Source organism: Phasianus colchicus, chromosome 4, assembly GCF_987193195.1.
Source record: "Phasianus colchicus chromosome 4, bPhaCol1.hap1.1, whole genome shotgun sequence".
NCBI classification, from domain to species: Eukaryota; Metazoa; Chordata; class Aves; order Galliformes; family Phasianidae; genus Phasianus; species Phasianus colchicus.
Genome location: NC_143439.1, coordinates 17,157,778 through 17,184,330, shown reverse-complemented (window position 1 = coordinate 17,184,330; position 26,553 = coordinate 17,157,778). Strand labels below are relative to the sequence as shown.

The 26,553-nt window shown below is 37.0% G+C and overlaps 1 protein-coding gene across 6 annotated transcripts in view; it reads right to left on the bottom strand.

Moving 5' to 3' along the window:
- The window catches only part of CCSER1 (coiled-coil serine rich protein 1), a 613,005-nt gene that overhangs the window by 538,781 nt on the left and 47,671 nt on the right, over positions 1-26,553 (bottom strand). For 5 of the 6 annotated variants that reach the window (XM_090138797.1, XM_090138800.1, XM_031607550.2 and 2 more), the window contains exons 2-3: positions 8,636-9,994; positions 4,958-5,145 (exon numbers count right to left, since the gene is read on the bottom strand). In XM_090138797.1, the coding sequence (XP_089994923.1) occupies positions 4,958-5,145; positions 8,636-9,950 (1,503 nt within the window). In that variant the 5' untranslated portion in view covers positions 9,951-9,994. Of the gene's footprint in view, positions 1-4,957; positions 5,146-8,635; positions 9,995-26,553 lie in introns of those variants that run through there. The other variant, XM_090138801.1, reaches the window with a different exon arrangement.

Genomic DNA, 26,553 nt, shown 5'->3' with positions numbered 1-26,553 from the left:
TAACAAATGGGCAATGAAGACATGCATCATTGTTGAAGGTGATGGAAAAAAGCTGAAATGACCTTAGGCCATAGAAATCCTTTCACTGGAAACAAGAAATTTTATCTAATACATTAGAATCATGGTGAAGAAGCAAAGCAAGGAAGGATAAAGTCAGAGCCACATTAAGGAAAAAAAGTGCAGATCTAATTGAATTGACACAAATAGGTAAGACTGCTTTGCTGCAGGCAAAAGAAGAGAAGGCAAAGCAGAGTGCAAGCATACAAAATTTTACCTGCAAGTACGAAAATTTGTATCTCAATTTAAGAAATGGCCAACTAACAACATTTAGACAAAATTATAATATGCGAAACTGAAGAAAAATTTGGGCTCAAGTGAATGCCCACACAGAGAAGTGAGAGCCTACAGAACACAAAGGTCAGCAATAATGTTCACTCACCAAGGAAGTAAAAAGCAGAAAAATTGGGTCTATTTTAGTTATGTAGTGCATATGCTAACAGTCAGGTGTGTGCAAAGAAGCAGTCCACAGTCAAATATATTATTTGTAATACAGAGCCACAAAGACATAAAGGCAGGTATGTCAGAGCCAAATTTAAGTGGACTACTACATACATACAGTCATTTGTCTACACAGAACAAAAACATGCATGTCATGTGCTTAAAGCATAGAGCAACTCAAGTGTTGAGCACAATGGTCTAAGAACTCCAACAGACCTCTGAACTTTGTTGTTTTGTTGTTGTTGCTGTTTTTTTAAGCCTATAGTAACATACAGCAATTTTCATTGACAACTTCCTATAAAACAGTTTGGTTCTAATGACTGACCATATTTAAAACTGGCTTTTCACATTCTTCATTTTTTGGTTGTTTTTTTTTTTTTGTTTTTGTTGTTTGTTTGTTTTAAGAGCAATCTATATTCTTTTAAAAAATCTATTCTTTATTACTGATGAAAGTTAGACCTGTGATACTGATCTTTTCATCACACTTCTATGAAAAGTGATGGATCATTCTGTTGCTCTGGTTGACCTCAACTTCTACAGTTAATTTTAAGTATTCTAGCACATCAACTCTTTTTCCCGTGATAATCTTAAAAGAAATTACTTTAAATGATGTGGGAACTTGATCATATTATTTTAAATGTGATTATTATGGTACTCTCTTATATATATGAACTACTCAAATTTTTGTTCTTTTTATTAGTCTTGCAGGGCTGCATATTTTAGGTCATTAAGGTATTTTACCATGCTGACTAGCAGTTGTGTTTTGTTGTTCCCCCGCCCCAAACAACAATGAAATCCATATTCATTGGAAAGAAGAGGAGTTATGGGAATAAGGAAGACAGCCACAGCCTCTCTCAGTCCAATATGTGGTTAATTTGTCTCCATGTTATGTCTATATATTTAAAGTGGTAACTGATAGTGTAATGGTCTGAACGTTTTAATGCCCACAGTTACTATCAAAATATCAATCTCTTTAAATGGCATCTGTATCAACCATGTGCATTTGAAAGGATTTGATTACACAACATGGGCTAGTCGACAAAGCTTTCCAAAAAAATACACCCTGAATTTCAGTTTTCATCTTTTGTGCAACTTAGTAATGCTTGATTCTCAGTTTTTGGTGAAATATTGACATCTTGTGGGATAACTCAGTCACTGCAAGAATGACTCAATACAATGCCTATTCTGATGAAAACAGACATAATTAGTAATCTGAGCAGTTAATTTCACACATCTGTTTCAGTTCATTATTTACACAGCTAGCAAGTCAGCACATTTGCAGAGAGGAGGTTTTTTTTCCATTACACATCCAGATTATTAATTAACTTTCAGAGCCTCACAAATGAATCAATGCCGCTGCTAGAGGACCTGCTAACCCTCTTGGTAGATTTGACATATACTGTAGGAGATTTATCTATCTAAGCCTTTATCTGTTGTCTTGGAAAAGAACACCACTATCACGCAAGCATATTACGTTGAGTGAATTATTTAGGAGGAAGAACAGTTTCCCAAACTCTCGAATCTCTGAGCGTTTGGGTTTGTTTTTTTTCCTCCCCTGTACAAACCTAGAATCCCCCCAGTTAATCCATTTCCCGTTCCCCTCTAGGCAGGCAGCAGAAGAATCCCACACAGTATGCCAACAAGAACAAAAACAAATCAACTTCTGGAAGACTTTCTTCAGTTTGTGACGAAAGACCTGTAATGACTCACTGGCAACAATTTGCTACTGAGGTGTTAAACATGAACTGCTTGTGAGTAGTACAGTGAAAAGGCCTTTAGTTACATATTATTATGAACATAATTCCTTCAATTTCTAATTCCTTTTCCTTTTAGGAGAGTCAGCTTTTCCTTTTGCCTCCTGTTTTTTTCTTAAAACTTTAAAATATATATATTGAAGATTTAATCTAGCATTTCTCTGAACATATGAAGATGGTACAGATGGTACCTGTGCGTACTGGTGGAAAATCTGAAAGAACTTTTACTCATGGAGGTGCGCAGCAGTTGTAACACAGAACTTCTGGGACTGTGACTATGCTACAAGCAAGTACTACTGAATCCGAAGACAACCTCATTAATGTAAATTAAAAGAAACAAACACAGAAGTGGATTTTCATGCACAATACATTAAAAAAAAAGAACCCAAATCACATGTCCATGCACAGTTTTTTTCCCGTTGTTCAAGTATTGTCACCTTCCCTGTTGCATCATTAATAGACCAAACACAAAGAAGTATTAACACATCAGCCTAGTCTACTGTTTAAATAAATGCAAAGATGAGCCTAATAGCCCAGGTCCAATGAGTTAAGTAGGGTTTACAGTCTTAAGACAGAGTGAGTGAGCTCTTTAGGGCAGAAGTTACATCTGCATAAAGTTCTCTATGCCTATATGAAAACAGCAGCTTTTAATGTCAAAGTGTTTTGGTTCTGAAATATAAGACTCACTGATATTTGGATGTGAACTTGCTAAATAAATATGCTGTAATTACAAATTTTAATAGCACAAAGGCTTCATCTACAATTTAGTCATTATTTCCATCTTGCTTCTTTGAGTATAATTGCTGAGTGAATTTATTAATAAAAGAGGTGGTGTTTTTGTTGTCGTTGACATAAATTTCATTTTATTTTTTACCATATCACAAGCTAGCAAGAAAATAGAAAGGAGAGAGAATAGCAGATGTATAAAATTAATAAGTCAATACTGTTTTATCTGCACAATATGATGGTGTTGAGGAAGGAATAATCCTGTCATTCTAGTAGGTAATCCACACTCCACAGGTCATACCAAGTGAGTCAAGTGTTCATGTAAAAGACATCAAGTAATTCTGTTTCAAATGAGTGTTTCAAGACAGTGGTACATAGGCATAAAAACCTGTACAACATACAAAATTGCCGTGCATTGGCTGTACATAGTAAAAATGTTGTCTGTAATGATGTCATTTTCTCTTGCTATAGAGAACAGAAATAGTAAGTCTACGAATTGATGTTTAGATAGCACATTTAGATGTGGGTGAGATTTACCACAACCAAAAGACAAATTTCACAATCTTTTAAGAAAACCCCCAGTTCAACAGCTTCCTTAAGGGGAATTCATACTACATTATTTAATTGTTTCGGGACCTACTTTTAAATCACTGACCAGGAATCAGTATGGCTGAATCCAACAGGGATAAAATTTAGGCTTCCGTGAGAGAAAAAACATGCTACCCTCAGTGGCAGACAAGGTAACACAGTTATAAACATTACCTAAATACCAGTATCAGTTGTTGAGCTTTTTTGTCTGTCTGCAAAAGCAAAGAAATCATGCTGTTCTGGAATAACATGCTTTGAAAATCTAGCATGAGCTTGCACAAATTAGTTTCACATTTTTGAAAAACTGCAAATAAAACCTCTCTTAGAAAAGGCAATTGTGTTTGCATCAGGGCCTCTTAGAATGGTGCTTGGTCCTAAACTGTAGCAACAGAAAGGCTGTTAAGTACTGTTAAGTAAACCCAAAGATGTAAAAAAAGCTCTTTCTTTATAGATCTATTTAGCAACAGCGGGCAAGAGTAACAAACTTTGAGGGTTTTTTTTCCTATAGATAATTGTCTTCAAATATGAGTATGAATGAATTTTTCTTTTTTCAATTAGAATATCAAATACAATACTCCAAACTCAGAACTGCTGTAGAACTTATTTTAGTGATTTATATAAGCTGAAGAATGGATGCCATTCCCATGTATGTTTGATATTAGTATCTTTTTTCTTCCCTCTCACCTGAAAGTATATGCACACATATAAATTACACTCATCCTAAAATGTTTATTTTCACTCCCTATAGCACAGCACATAATGTCAGTCCTTTCTTTCTATTACTATTTCGCCCTACAAAGTTTCAGAAGCACTGATCCACATCAATCCGACCTGTCATAGATTTCCCATTCCGAGGGATTTACAAGGGTTCTCAGAAGGGAAGATTTCCTCTCCCTCCTCACTTTGCTCTTAGGGTGAAAGCACTGAACTTTCTCACCTGTTTTCAAAGTGACTATCCAGACCTTTCCATAATGAGCTTCCTTACTAACAAATTCCTCTCTACAAAACTTCTCAATTTCTTCTCATTCTCATTGTGCATGATTCAGTGAAATAACTACAACAGTAAAACTCAAAATGTTGCCCACTGCATTGTTGCATTTCAGCAATATTCATACTGAATATTGCTTTAGTTGACTCTCCCAGTATTTTTATCCCAGGCAATCTACAATGCACAACTATAACAAGCTTTTCTCTGCAAATGTACAATATTTTCCACAATGTAACAGCCTGAAAAAAAATAGTAATAATTTTCATCTCTGTTGCTCAGCCTGAACCACATTTTGGAAGCTCAACTCTGCATTTAAGTTACTTTTTACCATCTTGCAAATTTGCTGCTTAATATAGCTGCGCTAATAAATGAAATAAAAACACACACACAACAATCAACTCACCATGCTGTTCATTTTTGAAGAGGACGAGCTTGCTCTCTGCTTCCGTAGGCTATTAAGCTCTTCTGCATTGCCATCCTTTGGTTTTATGATGAGTCGACTGCTTCCAGCAGTGCCTTCCGAGGAGGATCTGAGTCTCTTCTCAATAAATCTGCCTTCTCGGTATGGACTGAAGCTATTGGCAAGACCAACTACAAATAGACATGCAATCAGCAATCGTTACAGAGAATTGTTCTCTACAAATATTTTCTTACTGAAAATACTTGACGTTAAATGCTTAGCAAGGAATCACATAAGATTCTAACAGTGATAATTGCCATAAGGTATCCTGTAGAAAACTACATATCTAAATAAAAGCGTAGCCTTTCCTTCCTTTCTCTCTTCGTTCTTGGAGGCTTCCAAACTAACATCTATCAGAAAAACTACCACTGATTCCCTGGTGCAAAAAACATGACCTGTCTTATCGTGTCCCTTACTTCTACAGGGCCAGGTCACAGCTTTATTAGAAGCATACAGCAATTCATGTTATTCATCCATGCTCTCCAAAATCATCTTGCAGGCTGAATCCCGGACCTCGACTCCCATTAAGTAAAATAACATCAGAAAAGAGGAGAAAATTACATTTTCAAGTGCTGGGACAACTTCAGGGATGGGGAAAAATGGAGAATAAAGTAGCATAATGCCCTGGTGATATTGATATTCCATAGCATGACATCATACAACAGGCTATTGGTTATAGATACATAGTGCACTGTGGAGCTGTACTTCCTAGTATCATGTTCTCTATAGCAGTCTCACACGAGTTCTAATTCTCCATGAGGAAGATACACTGAGATGTACTACATTTCCCAAGGCCTTCCACATGATCTATGATTCCTGGTGATCGGGGTGAAGTTTTTTCCAGGTTCCAGCAGCCCAGCAAGCAACAGCACGGTAATAGCCTTCTTCTTCTCACTCATTTGAGTTATTAATTGTAACTCTTTTTATTATCACCTTACTTTCTTCCACCATTTGTAGTAAATTTGTTATCCCTTCTTATCTTAATTGGGTCATTTTTCTTCCCTTCCCCCCAGAAGGAGAGTAAGGGGTCCCCTTGCCCTGTCACACTTGAAACCGTGACAGATAGTAAGTGTAACACACGTGAAAATCTTAATTTCTTTTGCCTTTTGCAAGAGAGCAGACGTTTCCTTAACAGCTTTACAAAAACAAATAATTGCATAAAACTATATAGGCATATATTAAGAAATGCATTACATGTCCAATCTGGTCAGACATTTGAGCCACATTCATGATGCTGTCAACCACTGAAATCTGACCTTGGACCAACTAAGGAGGAGAAAGTACTTATTGTTACATGAAGTGTACAGAAATACTTTACACTGGCACCCAGTTTTAAATACTATTCAGTGTTCAAAACTGTCTGTTGGCAACAATAACAATACTTTTATTTACATCTTTCCAAACACTACACACTTTTGCTATGCTCATTTTTTTTCACATAGCAGGATTTTCTGCACTTTTTCAGGGGTCCTTAAACATGTTAGATCACTTTCTAATTTTAAATACATTCTTCACTACACAAATTGGGGGAAAAGAAAGTGCATTTGGAATAGAATTAAACAACCATGAAAATTAATCATCAACTTCTAAATAGTGCAGTATTAGCTGGAGTGTTTCACTTAATATTAAGTTCGTTTAAAAAAGTCCATTACATTTCCAACACCAGTTAGCTGTCTTGCAGGCATACACATTAAATATACAATTGCTGATGCATGATTAGAAATACACTCTCCATCTGAAACTGATCACTTCGAGACTCTCCTTGTTTTTCATTGTAACTACTCCACTCTACTAAATCAGATTAAGAAGTGTAAGCCCATTTCACAAGCGAGCTAAAGAAGACAAGCCAAAGTGCTCAGAACAGGTAACGCTTAAATTGAAACATCATTTTTTTTTTTGTTCCACCTGAATAAGGTTCAAGATAAGCAGGTCTCCTCTTGTGAAAGCTAATTTAGTGGATTAATTTGACGTTATGTATCCGTTTATGAACAAAATGCCCAACATTCCAGTACAGTGAAAAACAACTGAAGAATTAAGATTACTTCTGATTGCATAAAATCTACATGACTAACTAAATGTCCAGGCTTCTTCAGGAAAATGCTGTGGGACAGTGTCATAGGCTGTGCTGAAGTCTAAGTAGACTATGTCAACAACCTTTCCCCCATCCACAATGCAGGTCATTTCGTCATTGCAGCACTGTAGAGGGAGCTCAAGTTGGTCAAGCAGGACGTGCCAAGCTAGCTAGACCTGATCCCCCTGGTTGTCTCACAAAAGCTGTGTGATCACACTTCAGATGGTGTGTTCTATAACCTTCTCCAATACTGAGATCAGGCTTCCCCAGAATCTTCCTTCCAACCCTTCTTGTAGATGGGTATTGCAATGGCAAGTCTTCAGTCATCTGGGACCTTTCCAGCTGACCAGGACTTCCAATACATGATGAAGAGTACCTTGGTGAGCACTTCTGCCAGTTTCCTCAGTACCCTCAGCTAGATCCCACCCAGTCCCATACACACGTAATAGTCTAGGGAAGAGCAAATCATTGTTTCCTCCTGAATTACAGGGAGTATTATTCAGAAGATTCGTCCCATAAGTGAAATTTTGTGCTTGCTTAGAACTTAGTTTCCAGCTTCTATGATATTCAGCCTTTCCTGACCAGACTTGCAGATAATCGTACAAATCTGGCACAAGTCACAGTCAACAAATGCCTGTATTTAAGTGGCATGATCTAGGCTGAAGCACATGGAAAACAAAGCAAAAATGATAAATTCTACAAGTTATCAGATACTACATCCCAGGTTGATATTAAACATAGTTCTTTTAATCAGAGCAGTGAATGATTTTCTTTGAGACTTTATTTACTATTTTCTATAGACTGAGATCGAGGAATAGCTTATTCACTCCATCTTGTTAGTATTTTCAAACTCTTTTTTGAAAGCTGAAGACCCAGCTGATAGTTAACATTCTCCATTACACAATCTGTGAAATGGGAATCTGCGCAGTGCTATTTCAGATAGAAACCGCAATATATTATTGTATTTTGCCACGGTAACATTTCCTTCAAATTACTTTACAGCATCATCTCAGTAAAAGCATGTGAATATCAGGAACTTTTGAAACCTAGAGTATTGCAAAATACGAAGTAAATTATCGTTCATAGTCAGCTAAAAGTGGGTTTGTTTTTTTGGTTTTTTTTTTTTTTTTTTTTTGCAATTTTTCGTTGGCAAACAACACAAGTCTTTGACTAAAGTTCAAATTATGGATGCCTCAAAAATCCCAGAATTCCCATTCAACACAAGGCAAGAATCAATATTCTTTCTTAATGCATCTTCTATCAAAGGAAAACAAACAGATACCAACATCATTGATAGATGTCATTACTACTGCATGGTAAAACATGAATCCCAAAAAAACAAAGGCTTTTGTTTTATACCTTTTGTTATTCTGATTTAAGCTTGATTTTGAAGGAAAGCACAATTCATAACTATTCATCTTTCTAGATGGCACTGACAGTGCTAAACAAATACTTAATGACCAAACAATCTCTAAATCGTAACTAAGGGGAAAAAGAAAGCAAGCCAACTCCAAAACCATCAAAACTCACAATTAAATAACAGTACATACCATTAGGATAGTTTGCTTCATATCCCTGATGTGTTTTAAAGGACTGAGGTTCAGAACATTGAATAATCTTAGGCTCCGTTACAGGAATTGTTTCTCTCATGTGCTTGGAGAACGGGCTTTCCTCTTGGTCCCCACTCAACTCCTTTGCTGCTGGAGAGTGCATCCCCAGTTCTTCTTTATGCTGTAACGCAAAGGTTTCTAAATTCACCTTTGCTGAGTTCATTTCTCCTTTGTGCCTGGCATCTGTAACATGTAATTCATTGGCTTGCAATGATACTTTTGTTTGATTAGCAGCTGAAGTTTTGAACAAAATATTAGATTCAACACTACACAAGCTTGCATGACTAGTGGGAGATACAGCAGCAGACTGGCAAGTACTTCCCACATAATCCATTTCTTTCACTGGAACAGCAGCAGGATTAAAGATTATCTGAGAGGTAGAGACACTGTGGCCAAAATCCTCTGCTAGCAACGCTCCATTCCCACTGCTTGGCACAGCATCAACCTCTGAAACAGAATCCTCCGTCAAGGTTATGAAATCGGAGGGGGTCTGGACAGCTGTGAGGTCAGCCGAGAGCAGTGGAGACTGCAAAGCACTCCCTATGCACTCTGTCACCTCAGCTGAGCATGGAGAAGACGACGCGGCAATCACTGGCTCACTTTCAACATAGGATTTTATCTCCAGCATGCACCCAGTCTGCTGCACAGAGGAAACTGATTGACTCTGTGGAACCGGTTTGGAAAACTTGTAGTGTGATGAGAAAGATTTGGGCAGAAGTTTTCGTGTGGACTGTTTGACAGAGTAGCGGCTCTGTTCCTCCGCAAAGCCAGAATCGTCACCCTCATTTTTGCCAGAGCTTATGCAATTTATAAAGACATTCTTATTAGCTGAAGGCTCCTTTCCTTTTTCAAAATCATCTGTCAGAGACCTTGTTATCTTCTTGCTACGCGAGCTGCCAAAGCTAACCGAATGCCTTCCTCTGCTTTTAATGTGTTCCTCCAGGCACAGTTTTTGAAAAGTGCTGAGAGAGGGCTGGGCACCATTTGAGATGTTAACATTCTGGCTGGCGGCATCAGGCTTTTGCTCCCCCCCCTTCTTGTTATGGAAGCTAATGGAAGGAGTTCGGAATATGCTCCGGCGCTTGCCTGTGCTCCCTGAGCTGGAGTTAGTGCTGGATGGGGAGGAGGTGTGCACACCCACAGCGCTGGCAGAGGAAGGCGAAGAAGGGAGGGAGTCATGTCTCCGGCTAATACTTCTTCTGAATATTGGCAACCGAGACACTAGAGTCGATCGCCTGGATCCTGAGTCCCCCATCAGGGCACGAGGTGTTCACACTTCTTCACAGCCAAGAAATTAATCTGGGGTGAGAAAGAGAGACAGAGAATAATAATTCAGCCTAAAGGCCAAGTGAACAAGTTTTAAGTCAGCCAAAACACCTGAGACATCAACGTCTAAACTACATACAGCTCCATCTCATTATGTATATTACAATTTCAGTTACGTTTGATCTGCAGCATCAAAATCCTAGTAACCAAGCAAAGATGTGGCTCAAAACATTCTACACAAGATATACAATTGTATACATTATTCAATGCACATCATACTGGGTAACAGTATAGACACGATACACAAATATTTCACCCAAATGTCCTTTGTTATTTAAGTTCTTAGAACAAGCCTCCCAATAAAATATAACCTCTCAGAAAAGAGATTATTGCTTTTTCTGCATAAATTAAAACATGATTTTGGCTTCCTAAACATGCATTTTCGCAAGAAAAATGAACTAACAAATGAACTAACAAGATTTAAAGTTTTCAATCTTACTGCTCAGTTGGATTTTTAATTCCTTTATGTGCTCCTACTACAGGTAGAACACACCATCTTTGAGCAAAGAAAATTCTAGTGTTGCAATCACGCTTACCAACACCCATTCATCCTAGAGAATGTTAAGTTCTAATAATTCACTATCAAAATGTAAGATCACGTTGATAAATTCAATTTTAACAGTTGTGTAAGATCCTTTTGAAGTAGTTTTTTCTTGCTTAAAATCAGATGTTTTTGCAGGTTTTTAATGATCAGCAAAACGTGTTTTGTACACGTTTGGTGTCTTTCAATATTTAAGCAATAAAGTATTGTATTAACAGCACTGCAGATATACTACAATAAAACTAATCTTTAAAAAATACACAACACTTGTTCCTCCTTTTGGTTCCTGCCATATTAAACTACTGTGGTGAGTGACAGGACCACTGAGAGAACAATAAAACTGGACGATACGACAGCAAGAACAAGAGAGGTCTAATGCTTGAGTGCAACTTCTTCAATTGCAAGTGTGCAGCACATAGGAAAAAATACCAAGTCATTTATCTAAGCAGTATTTCTATGTCAAGGACAAACAAGAAATTCATTCATATAATGAGCAATTTAATATGCTTTACGTGGCAACAACAAATATACATATGAATGGCACGTATATTTATATGGCGTGTAAGTATATGCATACAAACACACACATACATACATATGGGTACCTATAATTACATCTATACTATGTTACTGTAAAAGTAAGAGTAATGATTACGTTTAGGAATTGTGAGTAGACAGCTTCTGTCAGCATGGCTCCAGTTTGAATGTGCACTATCCAACAGCCACAATTTAAGTAGCAACAGGAATGAATTACATTTTCCAGCTTATGAAGGGAGACATAACTTGCAAACAGCCACTGATTTCCAGAATACACTGCCAATTACAAGCTAAAACCTGAGCTAGATAATACAGAAGTCCAGCAACTGAATTGACACAAATTTAAATTGTCCCTGTCTTACAGAGACAGAATTGGTGGTACAGGCAAACAAGCAGGTTATCAAAATAGCTTTGCATCAACTAAACCAAATGACACAAGGCCTCTGATATGCAAGGCCCCTCACATTTACAATGCTAAGAGCAAAACTACTGCCATCAGTTCACTGGAGATCAAGCCCTCCTATTGTATAATTAGGAAATTAACTCAGTTGAGAGTCAAAGGAAGTATAAAAAGGAGAAAAAAAGCATGTTGTAATTCCATTTGCAATAAGAAATCTGTCTAAATAATAACAGACATTATTCCTATCAACCAATCTTGATGTTACCGCCCAGGTTGTTAATGGAATTCCTTTCCTCTAACAGCAGAAACAAATGGTATTTGCTCATTCATTCTTCCCTGCCTCTTGAAGGCAGAGCACACGCAGGCTGTCAACACTTCTATCATCCAGGCAGCAGAAATCCTCACGCATTAAATAAGCTCATTACAATAAGGTATAAGCTCATTATAATCAACTATAAGCTCATTAAAACATTTACCATTCTTTCTAAGGAAACAATGGCTATCATAAAACATTTCTGAAAACAAACACAGCCATGTATACAGGAATGCTTAATTGCCTATGTGGGACAATGTTAAATGCCAAAGTTCAGCATTGAGTCAAAATGACTATTCTATTTGCAATATAGAAAAGAATATACATTGATATACAAAAACAGTTAAAAGACTTCTTTCCTTTACATGGGAGGCTTATAAACTGCCATCTGTTTTCTATTATTAACTAAATTAAAGAGGTGTTGCTCCCTTTCAGTCTCCACATTTACCTTAATTGTGTTTACTATTTTATAGCAGTAAATCTTAAAGAGTGAAATTCAGTTCAGCTACATCGTTTTTCTCTACACAGAAATGTTTGTTCTATACCAAGCAGCTAAATATCTACATCCAATATTCTTAGCTCTACTGACAAAGTTCTTCAAAAGCAAAATTAAAGGGAAAAGAAAAGAGTAGAGAAATATCTTTGAATGACAAATAGCTTTTGCCCTTGCAGTCTAATCTGTCAACTAACCTGGACTTTTCCTACACAATCACAGCTATTCTGATCATGCACGTTAATTCTAGGGCCTACCACAAAGCTTCTTTGACCTTCAAGAAACAACAGCCTTGTTAGAACAGTTAGAACAGTCAAGCAAACAAGAAGGATATACAAAAACAAGACAGGCAGGTCTAGGATGGCTTTCCATTATATCAGCATCCTTGCTTAAAAATAAAACTTACTTTGCACAACCATCATCTGAATCAAAATATAGTCTGAATGATGTTTAATATAGAGGTCAGAACGCAACTACGTGATACAACTTGAGTCACTACCAATCCAACTAGCCAGAAATAACATTACATACTGTTTTCTCCCTTCACTTTGAAATTGTTGTTCCTTTTTTCTCCCCCAGAATCTTTTAAAATTTCAAATTATGCTTATACTGGGAAAGAAAAGTGCATTTGGATTCATTCTTAACATGTTAATTTTTTGCTCAAAGTAACTTAATAAATACACAAACTATTACTTCCTAAATTATTTTATTATTATTTCTAAAACCCAAATATTGCTGAAACTCAAGTGCTTACTTGACTACTACAGTATAAAGTTCATTTCTGCTTTTTATGGGACAGATTTTTGATGTGCATTTTTTCATGTGGTATAATACAATACTAAATATGGTATTATGAGAAAAAAAACTAAGTAACCTATCTTTAAAACACTTAGTTGCAGTCAGAATAATAGTGGATTATTCCATGATCTGCTTTTCCTCAAATATTTGGCTACAACTCCAAAATTCCACATTTCCATGTTAAGACCAATGCAAATAAGAAACATGCAAAGTGTGAGGCAGAATGTGAACAAGACTTTTTCCCTATTCTTAGCAATTTTCATAGTTAATCAGATGTAGTTTCTTTTCGCATTGCTCTGCACCTAGATATTACAGAAATGAAAATCAAGAAAAAATAATTTTCTGATTAATCTCAAAAAATTTACTGAAGTCATGGACTTCATTACAAGAGAAAACACAGAGGGCAAGTTTGTTACATTTCTTCCCACACAAAAGATCTTAGGAGAAACAATCCAAACACACAGTATTATACAAAATACGTAAATGAACAGGATAAGAATTTTAAAACATACTCTGTACTTTCTGAGTTGTATCTTACCAAAACAAATAACTTTCAACTTCCAGCTAGTAAAGGTAGAAAAAGGAAAGTACAAGTGTTTGAAATGGGTAAAAATAATCTAAACACTACCCAGTGTCTTTAGAGAAATCTATTGGCTGACTATTAGCTGAAGAATTATCCCAGTACATCTAATTTCTCCTTCTGCAGAGAGTTACTCACAGAGCTGTGCCAGGGCACATTAGACATTTAACAGAGCAGCTCTGGCTGGGGTGTTTAGACACCAGTAGATGGAGCAGTCGTTCTGCTTTTTAACTGATTGCAAATACAACAAAGCATTAACACCTTCTGCACTTCTCACAGTCTTTGAGACAAATTTAGGACCTGAAATTATTTGTGAATTTTACCATTACCATAAGTGTATGTCCACACTAAAATCTAATAGATGCTTATTCAACACATAATTGTTGTGTAGGCCTACAAATTTTTTTTCCATTATAAAATACTACCTCTAAACATTTTCTAAAAAAAAATCTTTCCTAAAGATTTCCTTCTTAAAGACATATCTCCTAGAAATATTAAAAAGTATCTTCCACACACAGTCAAACACAGAATTAGCTATCTAGAAGTCTAAATGGGAAGCTAAATCACAAATACATGGAAGGCCCCGACCTTTAATCAAAATAAGAACAGAAACACTGAATCAGGAATCATCTACTAAATGAAACACACAGGACTAATATGAATATTTGTACAGAGAACATGTGTGATCCTCGTGTAATGTCTCCTGCACCACTGAGATGTCTGCAGAGACCACTTGTCTCCAGTCTTGCACAGACATGACATTGACCCCAGGGTACTACAAACACCTGAACTAACTCCCAAATAAACACATATGAAATAAATACATTTCATTTTCAGTCAGGCAATAGAAGTCTGGTGCAGCTCACGCACTCATGATGAATTGCCCATTAGCACAGCAGGTGGCTTCACAGCCTGTGTATCCCACACTTACGTACTAAGCAGCTAAGCACTACTGCCTTGAACATTACTCCAATTCTACCAAATTTTGTTCCAATCTCATTTGTGTCTCCATCATATTTCATTTTGCTTTTTTCCTTTGCATAGCCCATCAAATCCATTAAAATACTCATTTTCCATTTAAAACAAGCTTGTGTGTATAAACCCTTTCATAAACCCATTGTGGAACAGTTGCTGCAGCTGTATTCTGTGTCTGATTTTATAAGCTAGACTGATCTTGACAATCATTTAGAGTTTGATTTTTCTTCAACAGTTATTTATAAGCCAAGAAAGACTAACCAATACAGAGAGCTGAACTTCTACAAAGTTCCTCGTGTCTACACATGCATACAATCCTCTCTGTATTGCACTGTGTCTGTTTATCAGGAAAACGGAAAAAAAAAAGAAACAGCCACAGAATACAAACACTGAGATACTTTAGGTCAAAAAAAGAGATTTCCCTCAGGTTCACAAGGTTCAGGAGTCCATGCTTATTTTTTTCCGGAGTATTAGTACTTTCAGAAGCAACAAAGGAAGAAAGCAAATTTATTTGAAGTAAACTTTAAATCACACATACATCAACACTACTGTTTCCAGTGCTCAAGTACAAAAAAGAATGACAGCTTTTCTACATCTTGAACTCCTATCCCCTGTGCTTGGAAATGAAAACTGAAACAAACATTCAAAGAAGAAAACAAAATGTTATCTATATCCTTTTTTTTACTTTAAATTAGGAAGTAAGCATTAGCATGAAATAAGTCATATGGCTTATTTACTCATAATCACTAAGTAAGCAAATAGGGAAATTGAACTCTAGAAACCTGCAGGGCATAGCTCTTTCCCACATTAATTTCAAATATCCAGTACCTTAAATGCCTCTGCCACTTCCTAGCATCTATCTGCATTCCTGGTCAACCAGAAAGGACTGTAGGCTTGCCAGCACAACTCCCATCTACAAAAAGGATCATAAGGAGGACCCAGTGAGCAACAGGCCTGTCAGCCTGATTTCAGTGCCAGGGAAGGTTATAGAACAGGTCATCTTGAGTGGGATCACACAGCATATGCAGGACAACCAGGGGATCAGGCCCAGGCAGCAGAGTTTCACGAAAGGCTCATGAAAGATCCTGCTTAACCAACCTTATCTCCTTCTATGATCCAGTCATAGAAGCCATAGAGCCACCTGGTGGATGAGGAAAAGGCTGTTGATGTGGTCTACCCTGACTTCAGCAAAGTCTTCAACACTGTCTCCCACAGCATTCTCCTGGAGAAGCTGACAGCTCGTGTCTTGGACAGATTTTTTTCTTTGCTGGGTAAAGAACTCACAGGATGGCCAAGCCCAGATGGTGGTGAATGGAGTTAAATCCAGATGGTGATTGGTCAGGAGTGATGTTCCTCAGGGGTCGGTACTGGGTCTTGGCCTGTTCAATATTGTTATTGATTACCTGGATGAGGGCATTGAATGCATCCTCACTAAGTCTGCAGATGACACCAACCTGGCAGGAAGCATCAGAACTGCCAGCATGACGGTAGGGAGGCCCTACTGAGGGATCTAGTCAGGCTGGATTGAGGCCAACAGGATGAAGTTCAACAAGACCAAGTCAGATCCTGCATATTGGCCACAACAACCCCTGCACCTGGAGTAGTACGTTGAGTTTTGGGTCCCTTACTACTAGACAGACATCAAGGCTTTGGAACACGCCCAGAGAAGGTCAACAAAGCTGGTGAGAGGTCTGGAGCACGAGTATGATGAGGAACAGCTGATGGAACTGGGATTGTTTTCTCTGGACAAGAGAAGGCTCAGGGGAGACCTTATAGCTCTCTGCAACTACCTGAAAGGAAGTTGTGGTGAGGTGAGGATCAGCCTCATCCATGTGAATAGAAGGAATGGCCTCAAGTTGTATCAGGGGTTGATCAGGTTGGATATTAGGAGAAAATTCTTCTCCAAAAGGGTGGTCAGGTACAGGAACAGGCTGCCCAGAGATGTAGTTGAGTCACCATCCCTGCAGATGTTCAAAAAATGTTTAGATGTTGTACTAAGGGACATAGTTTAGTGGGGAAACATTGGCAGTAGGTTAATAGTTGGACTACATGACACTGGAGGTCTTTTCCAACCTTGGTGATTCTGTAATAAAAGGTATCTCAAAGAACTTCATTATAATATATAAAATATTAAGACATAGGTGAAGCATTCTTTTGGGTAGTCTTCATATTCACCCTGCAACTCTTTGGAAAGACCTGGGATCATCTACTAGCAAAACTTGAATTATGTGAAGAGGATAAGCAACTGGTTTTCACCTGTCCCACAGTCAGACACAAATAGGTCAGAAAAAAGGAAAGGACATTTCCATAATGAGGTCACAGTCATACTCGTGTGCCCGATTTTTGGTGGATTTCTCTGGAACAGAGGAAACTGCATCTCTGACCACTATTTGTTATCTGCATTCTGGAAAATCTACAAGACGTTTCTTATAGTACCTGTTTTTTCACAGTATTTATGTAGCTTAATCAGAGAAGACTTGTAAATAATCTGAAAGACTACATCTCAAAGACAGCTTATGCTTGCTTCATGATTTAAATGCCATGCCATCCAGTCCTTTAAGTACTATTTCCGGAAGTGTTGGAATACAAGCGAGTTATTCACTACTAACAAGTGGACTTCGGTCACTGAGTGCAAGTGGTAATTACAGCATACATAAACACACTGATTAACATTGAGAGATACCTTAGACAGACAGAAAAATGTCAGTCTGGTAACCAGGCTGAATGGCATCCTCCTTCCTATCCACAATACAAACAGTAGTATTCATATAATAACTTAGAGATAATAGAGAATCTTGCTCAATGAGAAGTTTAATAAGAATAGTAAGTTCGAATCTCATACTAAACATAGGATTTAGTCAGTGCTCATTTACAGGTGGCTATTTAATTTACAGCTGCATAGATTAAGCCTCATTTTTAACTTGTTTGTACACATCCTGTTCCTTACTACATGCAGTCTTTCCTTACTTTTATGTATGAATAAATACTTAAGACAATCCTAAAAAGAAAAGCCCAAGAACCTTCCTTTTCTTCATGCAGGAAGACCAACTGCAATGTGCCCACAAGAGCACTGACTCGTTCATACACCGGCAAACAACAGAGCTAGCATTTCACCCAGATCAGGATACTGAAGCAGGACAGACTCCTTGCCAGCTTCTTACTCTACAATTGAAGTGGAACAGATCACCATCACTTAAGCAAGTTGTTATTCTCATGAGGAAAATACAGGAAGTAACGCGGCCCTAGCTCTATACCAACACTACACTGTCACAACATTAGATCTGCCAATAGCACAAAGTAAAATGCCAACGCTAAAGCTTCCACAGGCATTCAGAGCACCTCTATCAGCTCTCTCATTAAACAACAACTTAAAATATTCTGCTGGCTCACAAGGCATCATAAGCATCTTTAAAGCACGATCCAGCTCATTTGTGTCGACACTAGTGATTTCAAGTTCTACTTTAATGCATTCACTCCAAAATCTGTCATTCAATATACTGCAAATTCACATCTCTTGCTGTCTTCAAGCAACCAACTCACAATTGCCTTAGCCCTTTGTGGACCCAGTAGGATTGAATATGCCTTTATTCCACGCCCTCCCTTGTCTGTTCCTCTTATCTTCCAGAATCACAACTTCACTGTCATTCAGCAATGTATCTTTTATTCTTAAGCTTCCTGCACTTTTCCTAGTTTGGCTGCTTTTCAGTCTCAAGAGCTGCCTGCTTCTGCTATGCACATGGCAGCTCATGACAACAACAGCAAGTGTCATTTATTCTTCTCTGTGGCTGGCTGAGTGTGTGACCTTAACTGCATTTAAGATGGACCATGTGGCTCCACTGAAGTGATTCATGCTGATTTAAAACACTTGGCCTCTCCCCTCCATAAGCCTCAGTCACCCCATTGGCAGTTTTTCTTTCAGTCTTGCAAAAACAATCATTGCACATGTACTAGCTAATTACCCCTAGTACACAAACTCCCTGTTTTAGTGGATGGAAGCTGGGTTTTGTTTGTCTCTCTCTTTTTCATGCTGACCAATGCAAGAAGAAACCTATTTCTATCATTTTAATCATCTGTAATGAAAATTGACAAATCCTTAAGGAATTCATCATGCAGTCCTGAAGATCCATGAGCTTCATTCCTGCTTTTACTTAAGTGTCTGCTTAAGCTGCTGTTGAAAACAACACTAAGACGGACAGATCCATAGCCACCTTCCATCCTTATCTGGAAAAGAACTGGGCAACAAAAACTCTGCCAGAAGAGCCAAATAAATTCAAGAATTTAAGAAGTAAAATACACGAAGGTAGTTAATAGTATTCACCAAAGTAAATCATGGAGACCCTGCCTAACTTCAAGCGGATTTACACATTGGTCTCCGATGAATAGCAAGGTAGTTGTAGAACAGCAGTTGTTGACTATGTTATCATGAAATAATACTTCATATAACGAGCAACAGGAGTGAAGATGTTCGCTTTCAAATTCCCTGAAGTTCAACAGATGAGAACAACAATTCCCAAGTCATGCTTTGAAAGAAGATGAACTGAAAATTTTCAGTTACAACTCGCTAGCATGATTCCTGCTCCCCATGGGCATCACCAGACTTAAGTTGTGTTCCTCATGGGGCTGAATATTAAATACATTAATAATTTCCAACCCTGGCATTATGTAATCTTAATTGCTAACTAATTGCTTTAGTTTCTTTTTATTTTAAGCTATTTTACTAGGCATAACATTTGTAGGAAGAATACTTTTTTTTACTAATAAATCCACTAAATTTAGAAATAAATCAGAATACTTATGTTTTTGCTGAAGACTTCCATAAATCTCGGCAATGACTCAAGGCTATTCCCCTTTTGATTTGCTGAAATACAACTATTTCAGAGTTAGATTCAAATAAATCTAATACATCCATCTTTTCACTAATAAAAACAATGAAAGAGATGAAAACCCCAGATGAAAATTCTCAGGACAATTAAATATATTCATACATTCTAATTGTGACTGTGAGCTGTTAATCAAACATGGGAACACTGTGAGACTTATTACTATAGCAGTGAGTCTATTTAAGAATAGAAAGTATGGCACACTTCATGAGATACAAGCGCCATAGCAAGTAATCTCCAGAAATACACACCCCCTGCTTATGCACACACATTAAAAACTGGAATTTCATTTTGAAAACTGGATGTTAAGAAGCTCTAAGCAAAAGACTGCTTTGCGACCAAGACACTTGTGACAACCCCTACTTGTCAATTACATGGAGAATCATTCTGAACTGTCACACAGGTATTTTACTTCTGTTCTGAAAAAGCAGCTTCAGACATTTAGATGACAAGAAGGGGGCTTAGTAAAAGTCGTTTTGCATTACCAGATAACTATAAAGTACTATACCATAAACAGTTTATACAAATAAACATTTTTAACTTCATGCTTAGATCTCATATTTTAGAACAGCCAAACAAAGGTCTTTGGATGACAGTATATTTAGGAAGGTATTATTAATTAAAAAGTAAAACAGTTTCTCAAATTATTTTCTACAACTTTGTACACATAGATCTATGTTAAAATTATTCACACCAACATAATGCCTTACAAACTTATCACAATTCCAGTAGTCCTGTATGATACGAAGAAGCAACCTATCTGCTGCTAGTGACAGAGAGTTAGTACTCAGGTCAGTACTGCATCAAGAAAAGTTAAAGGAGATGAGACATGGAGAAAAACCACCCTTAGGGAAGAATAATATGTATGGGGATATAGTGCTTATTATCAAGGGAGATATCCCTCGATTTCCAGTAAAGAAAAGCTGTATGGTGGCTGCTACAAACAAGTAACTAAGTCTAGTTTTATTCAAATTTCTTAAAAAGCAAAAAAAGTGAATAAATAGGCAACACAAGGGTTTATACGTTCAATTAAACGTCTTTTACAATTACCTCTCATTCTAAAGCTTATCGCTTCTCTCAGCTGAGATCTGCTACCTGAATCCACCTCCATCACAACTTTTGAACAGTTTTAAATAGCCATCTCCAGAACTGATCAGATCAGGCCACAGTTAACCTTACAAGGTAAGGTTTTCACTGTATGTTCCTGGATGTCTCTGGTAAGCCTTAATTAACTTCAATCAAAACAAAGTTCTACAGTTTGAAAGTGCCTACAATCAATCTCCATTCTAATGTCTTCTAGCGTTAAATGCAACTCTCGAAGCTAGGGATGTCTTCTGAGCAATCAGATACACTGAAAGCATTTTCATAAAAGCACGACTCCTGGAAGTCCAACCAGAAAGTTAACTTCTCACTAGGGAACTGTCTCCCTTTGTACTCTACCTCCTGGCTGGAAAGACTACGAGCAGAGCAGACCACATCAGACCTACAAGTTCCACAGGAAGATCAACAGCTGTTCCTTTACAGTGCAACCCTTCAAAACATAAAAAATACCTATCTGTAACATGCATTCCCTCTCCAACCACTTTCATTGCATAAGAGGCTCGAACAGAGCCAGAAGGCTGCCAAGCAAGGGAGCAAATAGCAGCAGAAAAATACTGACAGAAGTAATCTCCCAGGTAATTCCAAGTGGGTTGTTACATTGGTGACCTACCTCAAGGCAAAAGAACACAATGACATAGAAGATAGAAAGTTAGGAGAAAAAAAAGTTGGGTGATGAAACTAAGTCAAAACAAAGAAGAGTTTCCAGGCCATTCAGACTTCTTGTGTTGTTGCACTTTTTTTTTTTTTGGTGGTTGTTCTATCAAAAGCTATTGCACAGAAAAGTTTACTTATACTAATTGTTTAACAGCAGTATCTCAGAGCCAGTTAAATCTCGTGGAACTTACAGATAGGACCTTCTGAACACATGCTATGTAGTTTTTTTGTTTTGTTTTTCTTACACCACCTCACTGATACTAAGAAATTCAACTCAGGAAACAAGGGAAGCACGTAAGCACATTCTTTATTTGGAGAATGAGAATAATGTCATCCCTAGTCAGTAAGAAAACTCTCAAAACAGGAGAGATTTCATTGACTTAAACATAAGTACAATGCTAAATGCTTTGTTCAGTTAAGTGAACAAGGATATAATTTAGCCCCCTTTCACTGGATGACTTGTACATCCTGCTTCTTGCATTTCATACTAAAAGACAGAATAGTAAAAGCAAACTTTAAAGGTTAAATTAATTATACAGTTACTGCAAACCAAAATGCCCTACTCTGAATGTAGTTAGGTTAAGAGTTGTAATGAGTTCTCAGTGTATTTTACATAGTTAGAACAAATGAATACATTATTTTCTTAAATTTATGCGCAAACCTAATTTATATGCAGAACAATTATGAAGATCTAAGAAATGTAAAACCGAGATACCTTGTGATTCTGAGCTCCAAAAAAAAAAATCAGAGCTATAAAAGCAGATTTAACACATTCATGTGAGAACACAAAAATACGATTAAAAGGCAGCTGAACACAGTAGGGCTCTGCGCTTTTGTGAGGTTCTGAAACACTGTCTACAATGCATAGAAGGTATCAAAAAAAATCAAGTTCGGGTGCTTCTTAGTCACCTCAACAGCTCTTAATAAGTAAACAGTTCCTATCTCTAATTTTTAAGGCTTATTAGTTTCAGGTGAAAAACAGATTCAGAAGCACATGCTACTCCACTTATACAAAAATACCCATGAGATATCAACATACGCATCACTACCCTCCAGCTCCATAGAAGAGATCATTTGTTGATCTAGTAGTCTTCTTTAAGAATGAGTGAGATAAGTATTTTTGTAGAACCTTTTACACAAGAACATTTTGCTTGATTTACTAGCACCAGTGAGCCTGAAGAAAGCTTGCAGGAATGCATAGGGACAGAACTTATTAATAAACAGGAGAGAAAATTCAGAAAAATGAAGCTCTGTGATCTCATTTACTATGTAGCCTCTCACAATTGAATAACTACAAGCCCACAGCCAGATGTTCAGAACAGCTTTAAGTATTAGCTCATTAAAGTGTTTCTTCATGTCCTACTCCATTTCATCGATCTCTAAAATTGAAATGGCCATAATGTTTCCATACTTTCAAAGCAGCTTGCAGGTATTAGAAACTGTGTCATGAATACCATCTTGCAGTCTCTGCTGTTGTAAAAACAGTTGACTGCCCTTTTTTCAGAGCCAGTCTCTTTTCCGTGACCCTCTCATTCTTTTGTAGCTTGTATTGAAACCTTTGTTTTTCCAATTATAAGGTCACATCTTAGTATTTTCAGTAATTTTACCCTATTCAGTTTGGATGCACCTGCTTTCAGTCAGAAAAAAAATCAGTCAGAAGGTTTTTTTTACATCTGAAAATGAAGCCCTACAGAAATGAAGGATATGAAAAACAACTACAAACATCAACATAGACTAGTTTTCATCCCTTAGTTATTAAGGAGCTATTAAGGATCTTTTTGTTTGCCATTTGTATGAGTTAAAACTTCATTATATGAGTTAAAAGCAAGAAGAACAGACACTTAAGCTACTTATTACCAGCTACTGAATTAGGTTGCTTTAGTTGAATAGACAGCGAACCATTTCTTAAACATGGAATTAAGATTAGTATTAAGATTAATGGTCTCATAATCAGGGTGGCTTGTTCTGAAATCTGAAACCTATGATCTTCACCTTATAACACAAATAAAGTGATTTAGTCTCAGAAGAACAGATATGTTTCGAAGCCAGAGAGAGCTACATCGCTATCCTGGAAAATTGAGTAGTACAGTGAAAAACAAATCAACTAATTTCTTTAGCAGACAGGAAAGTTAGTGACAGCTGTGCTGAATGCCAAACTTGATGACAGTCTTTCTAGAGAAAACAATACCTACGCCTCCTCAGAAGAGCCACAAGGCATACTCAGGGGAAGTATAAAATATTAGTGGATCTAATTTAATCTTACACAGTTTAATTATTCATCTAGATATATTACTCATCCAATAAATATAAATGAACAGTGGAAGGCTTTTTTAATCCCCAGAATAAATTTTGAATACTACACTATTAAGCTTATCAGAAGGCCTGGTAAGTAAATAAAAAAACACAACCATGCCTTTCCACTTGTGGCACTCCTGATAACTTTGTGAAGAACAAAGGAAAGAGTATTCAGCTTTGACTGATTCTCAGTTAGATCAGTGATAGAGAGATCAAGCATCTACAACCTACAAAATTTCTAAAAAATATTTGGACAATTGATTGGCTTCCGTAGAATGAAGACAAAAAATAATAAAAGTAACATGTCTTGAACATATGATGTACCTTAAATAAACAAAAGCCTGTAGGAAGAGACCATAACCATTGAAGAGAGGATACCAAAGTTGAACATTTGATAAAGCTACTGAAGAAGTTTAGCAGTCAAAATAAGAAATTACTTTTGTCTTTTCATACTTGTTTTGCCTTTTTTTCAAGAACTTAAGAATCGAAGTCTCATAAAACTACATGCCTCTCTAACAAAGGTTATACAGTAAAGTAATAAGATTATCAATTTTCCACTGAAGAGAGTTTTATAAGTAACATACATATACTGCACACATTTTTCCAGAGGAAAAGCAGCTGAACTAGGAAAAGGAAGTTAATTAATGCATTTCTCAGGAGAACATAAATGTCAACATACAATTCACAACAAAAATACAAGATTTCTCTTCTAAAAACAACTAGCTGGGAACTATTTCAGCTGATATATTTTTAAAAAATAATATATTCTATTAAGCTAGTACACTTATTTCCATATCTCACAGCAAGGTTGTTTCTAGTGGAATTTAATTCACATTATATCTTACAGATTACACAAAATCAATCTATCAAAATTTGCAGTGGAAATTGAGCTTTTTCCCCTGGTTCCATTGTTTGTCTTATTTTGACAATTTATATCTGTTTTCCACTTCCTCAATACTCAATACTGTTATAAAGCAAGCAACTCCCATCAGCAAAGCGAACTGGAATTAAGAGATAGTACCCAATATTTCTTTTATCAATGAATATATATTAGTAAAAAGAAATAAAGATACGATAGCATTCAGCAGTGCCTCCAAGATGGTACCTCGTCAAATAGCAGATGGTATGCCCCTGGGCAGCTCCCCAATAGTTCTCAGCAGAAACATTCCTCTTTAGGACACTTCTGGCCTTCCCCCAGCTTCTGTACTGTGTCTTATGCAATCTTGATGAAGTCATCTAATTATTCTAGCAGTAGAATGGCTAATCCTTTTATGGTTATTGAAAAGATTTTATGCTAAGTTTATGTAAGGACAGCAAATTTATCAAGTGGCAAAACCTTTGGAAACACCAAGAACGCACAGTAAATAGTGAGGCAAACAGTACCCAACAGGAAATCTGCCTTACATACGTATCACAAATTAATTATGAATTACGTTGGTATTATCCCAAATCCTCAAGTGGCAAAGTTATGTCGTTAATTGTTATACAATACATCTGCTGTCTTGTGAGAACATATGGTTCAATTTTAACAGGAACTGCTGACTAAAAGATTACTACGCTATCTGGATAATAAAGCATAACTTGAGAAGCACTTCCATTGTTTGTTATCCTGCATTTACTATACACAAGCTGCTCTAGCACCGAGTATCATAGTTAGGACGGATGCGTGGACATGTTTTATACCATTCACTCAGTATCTTTATGTGTTTCCCCTTCCAACTACTAGCTGGGGCCCTAACTCATTCAACAGACTAAACAGTAAAGAATAACAATTACCACCTCTTTCTCTCGATTTGATGGCACTAAGGGCATAGGCTCCAGAAAGAATAAATGTTTTCAGAATTATCCTTGTTTTAACATTAAAAAAGTTCCTGGGTCACGGCATCAGGCTTACAGCCTGCCTGTACTAAACTCATATGCCCATAAAACCTTGCACATGTTAACGTGCTAATTAGAAATTTGTATGAAATCAATTACATTCAGTCATATCTTTGAACCTCTTACTATTACTGCTAACTCCAGCCCTCCACCACTACCCATTCTTCAGTGTGTCAGACACTATGTTACAAGAGCAGTTGAAAATAACCTAATTTGACACAAAAGCAAGTGGGCATTTGGACACTGGTGGGTTAGTTCTATTGCCTTTCATCTGCTTTAAATACACAAAAAGAATATTCAGCATCTTACCACTCCTATTACTAGGACTTCCAGGTTTGTTACATTCTTTGAGGATTACAAAACATATGTATTGAAGTCTGACTGATAAACAAACACAGCAGCTCAGTACTTCACATTTTTTGAATGAGGAAGTCACTCGCATGTCAAAGCTCACATGTCGGAATGCCTGCTTGAAATCATTATACAAATAATACATAGGCATGCGTGTGGCACTCGCACACACCCATACATGTTGGATTTGAGCTAAGTATGCAATAAAATATTTGTAAAATTCAGGTTAATAGGCTACGTGAACAGTCACTGTTACATCTTGATACACTATGACTCCAGCTTTAAGGATCTCTCCAGTTATACTCAATACTGAAGAAAGAAAAAGATAAGCAGACGCCCATGAAACAGAGAGGGCAACCAACTACTCAGACTCTAAACTCTGCCCAGAGATGACTATTACAAAGCAAGGAACAAAATGCACAGAAATATCAAGTGGAAAGTGAGGTTCAGTAAGAAGGCTTCTAAAAACGGAAGAGAAATCAAACTACTCAAGTATTCCTGAAGTTACATAGGGGAGATGAATAGACAGGCAATTGAGATTACACTGAAATTTTAACCTGAAACTGATTAATAGAATAAAACATTATAAGTAGCATATTGTGGACCACCAGAAAGCTTTCAGCCCTCAACAATACAGCACTGCTGGACATTTCCATGCTGTAGATACTGATAAAAAGCACTCAAGTTGACACCAAAGAGCCTTTTGGTTGCCAATTTTAAGCTATTACCTGTCTGT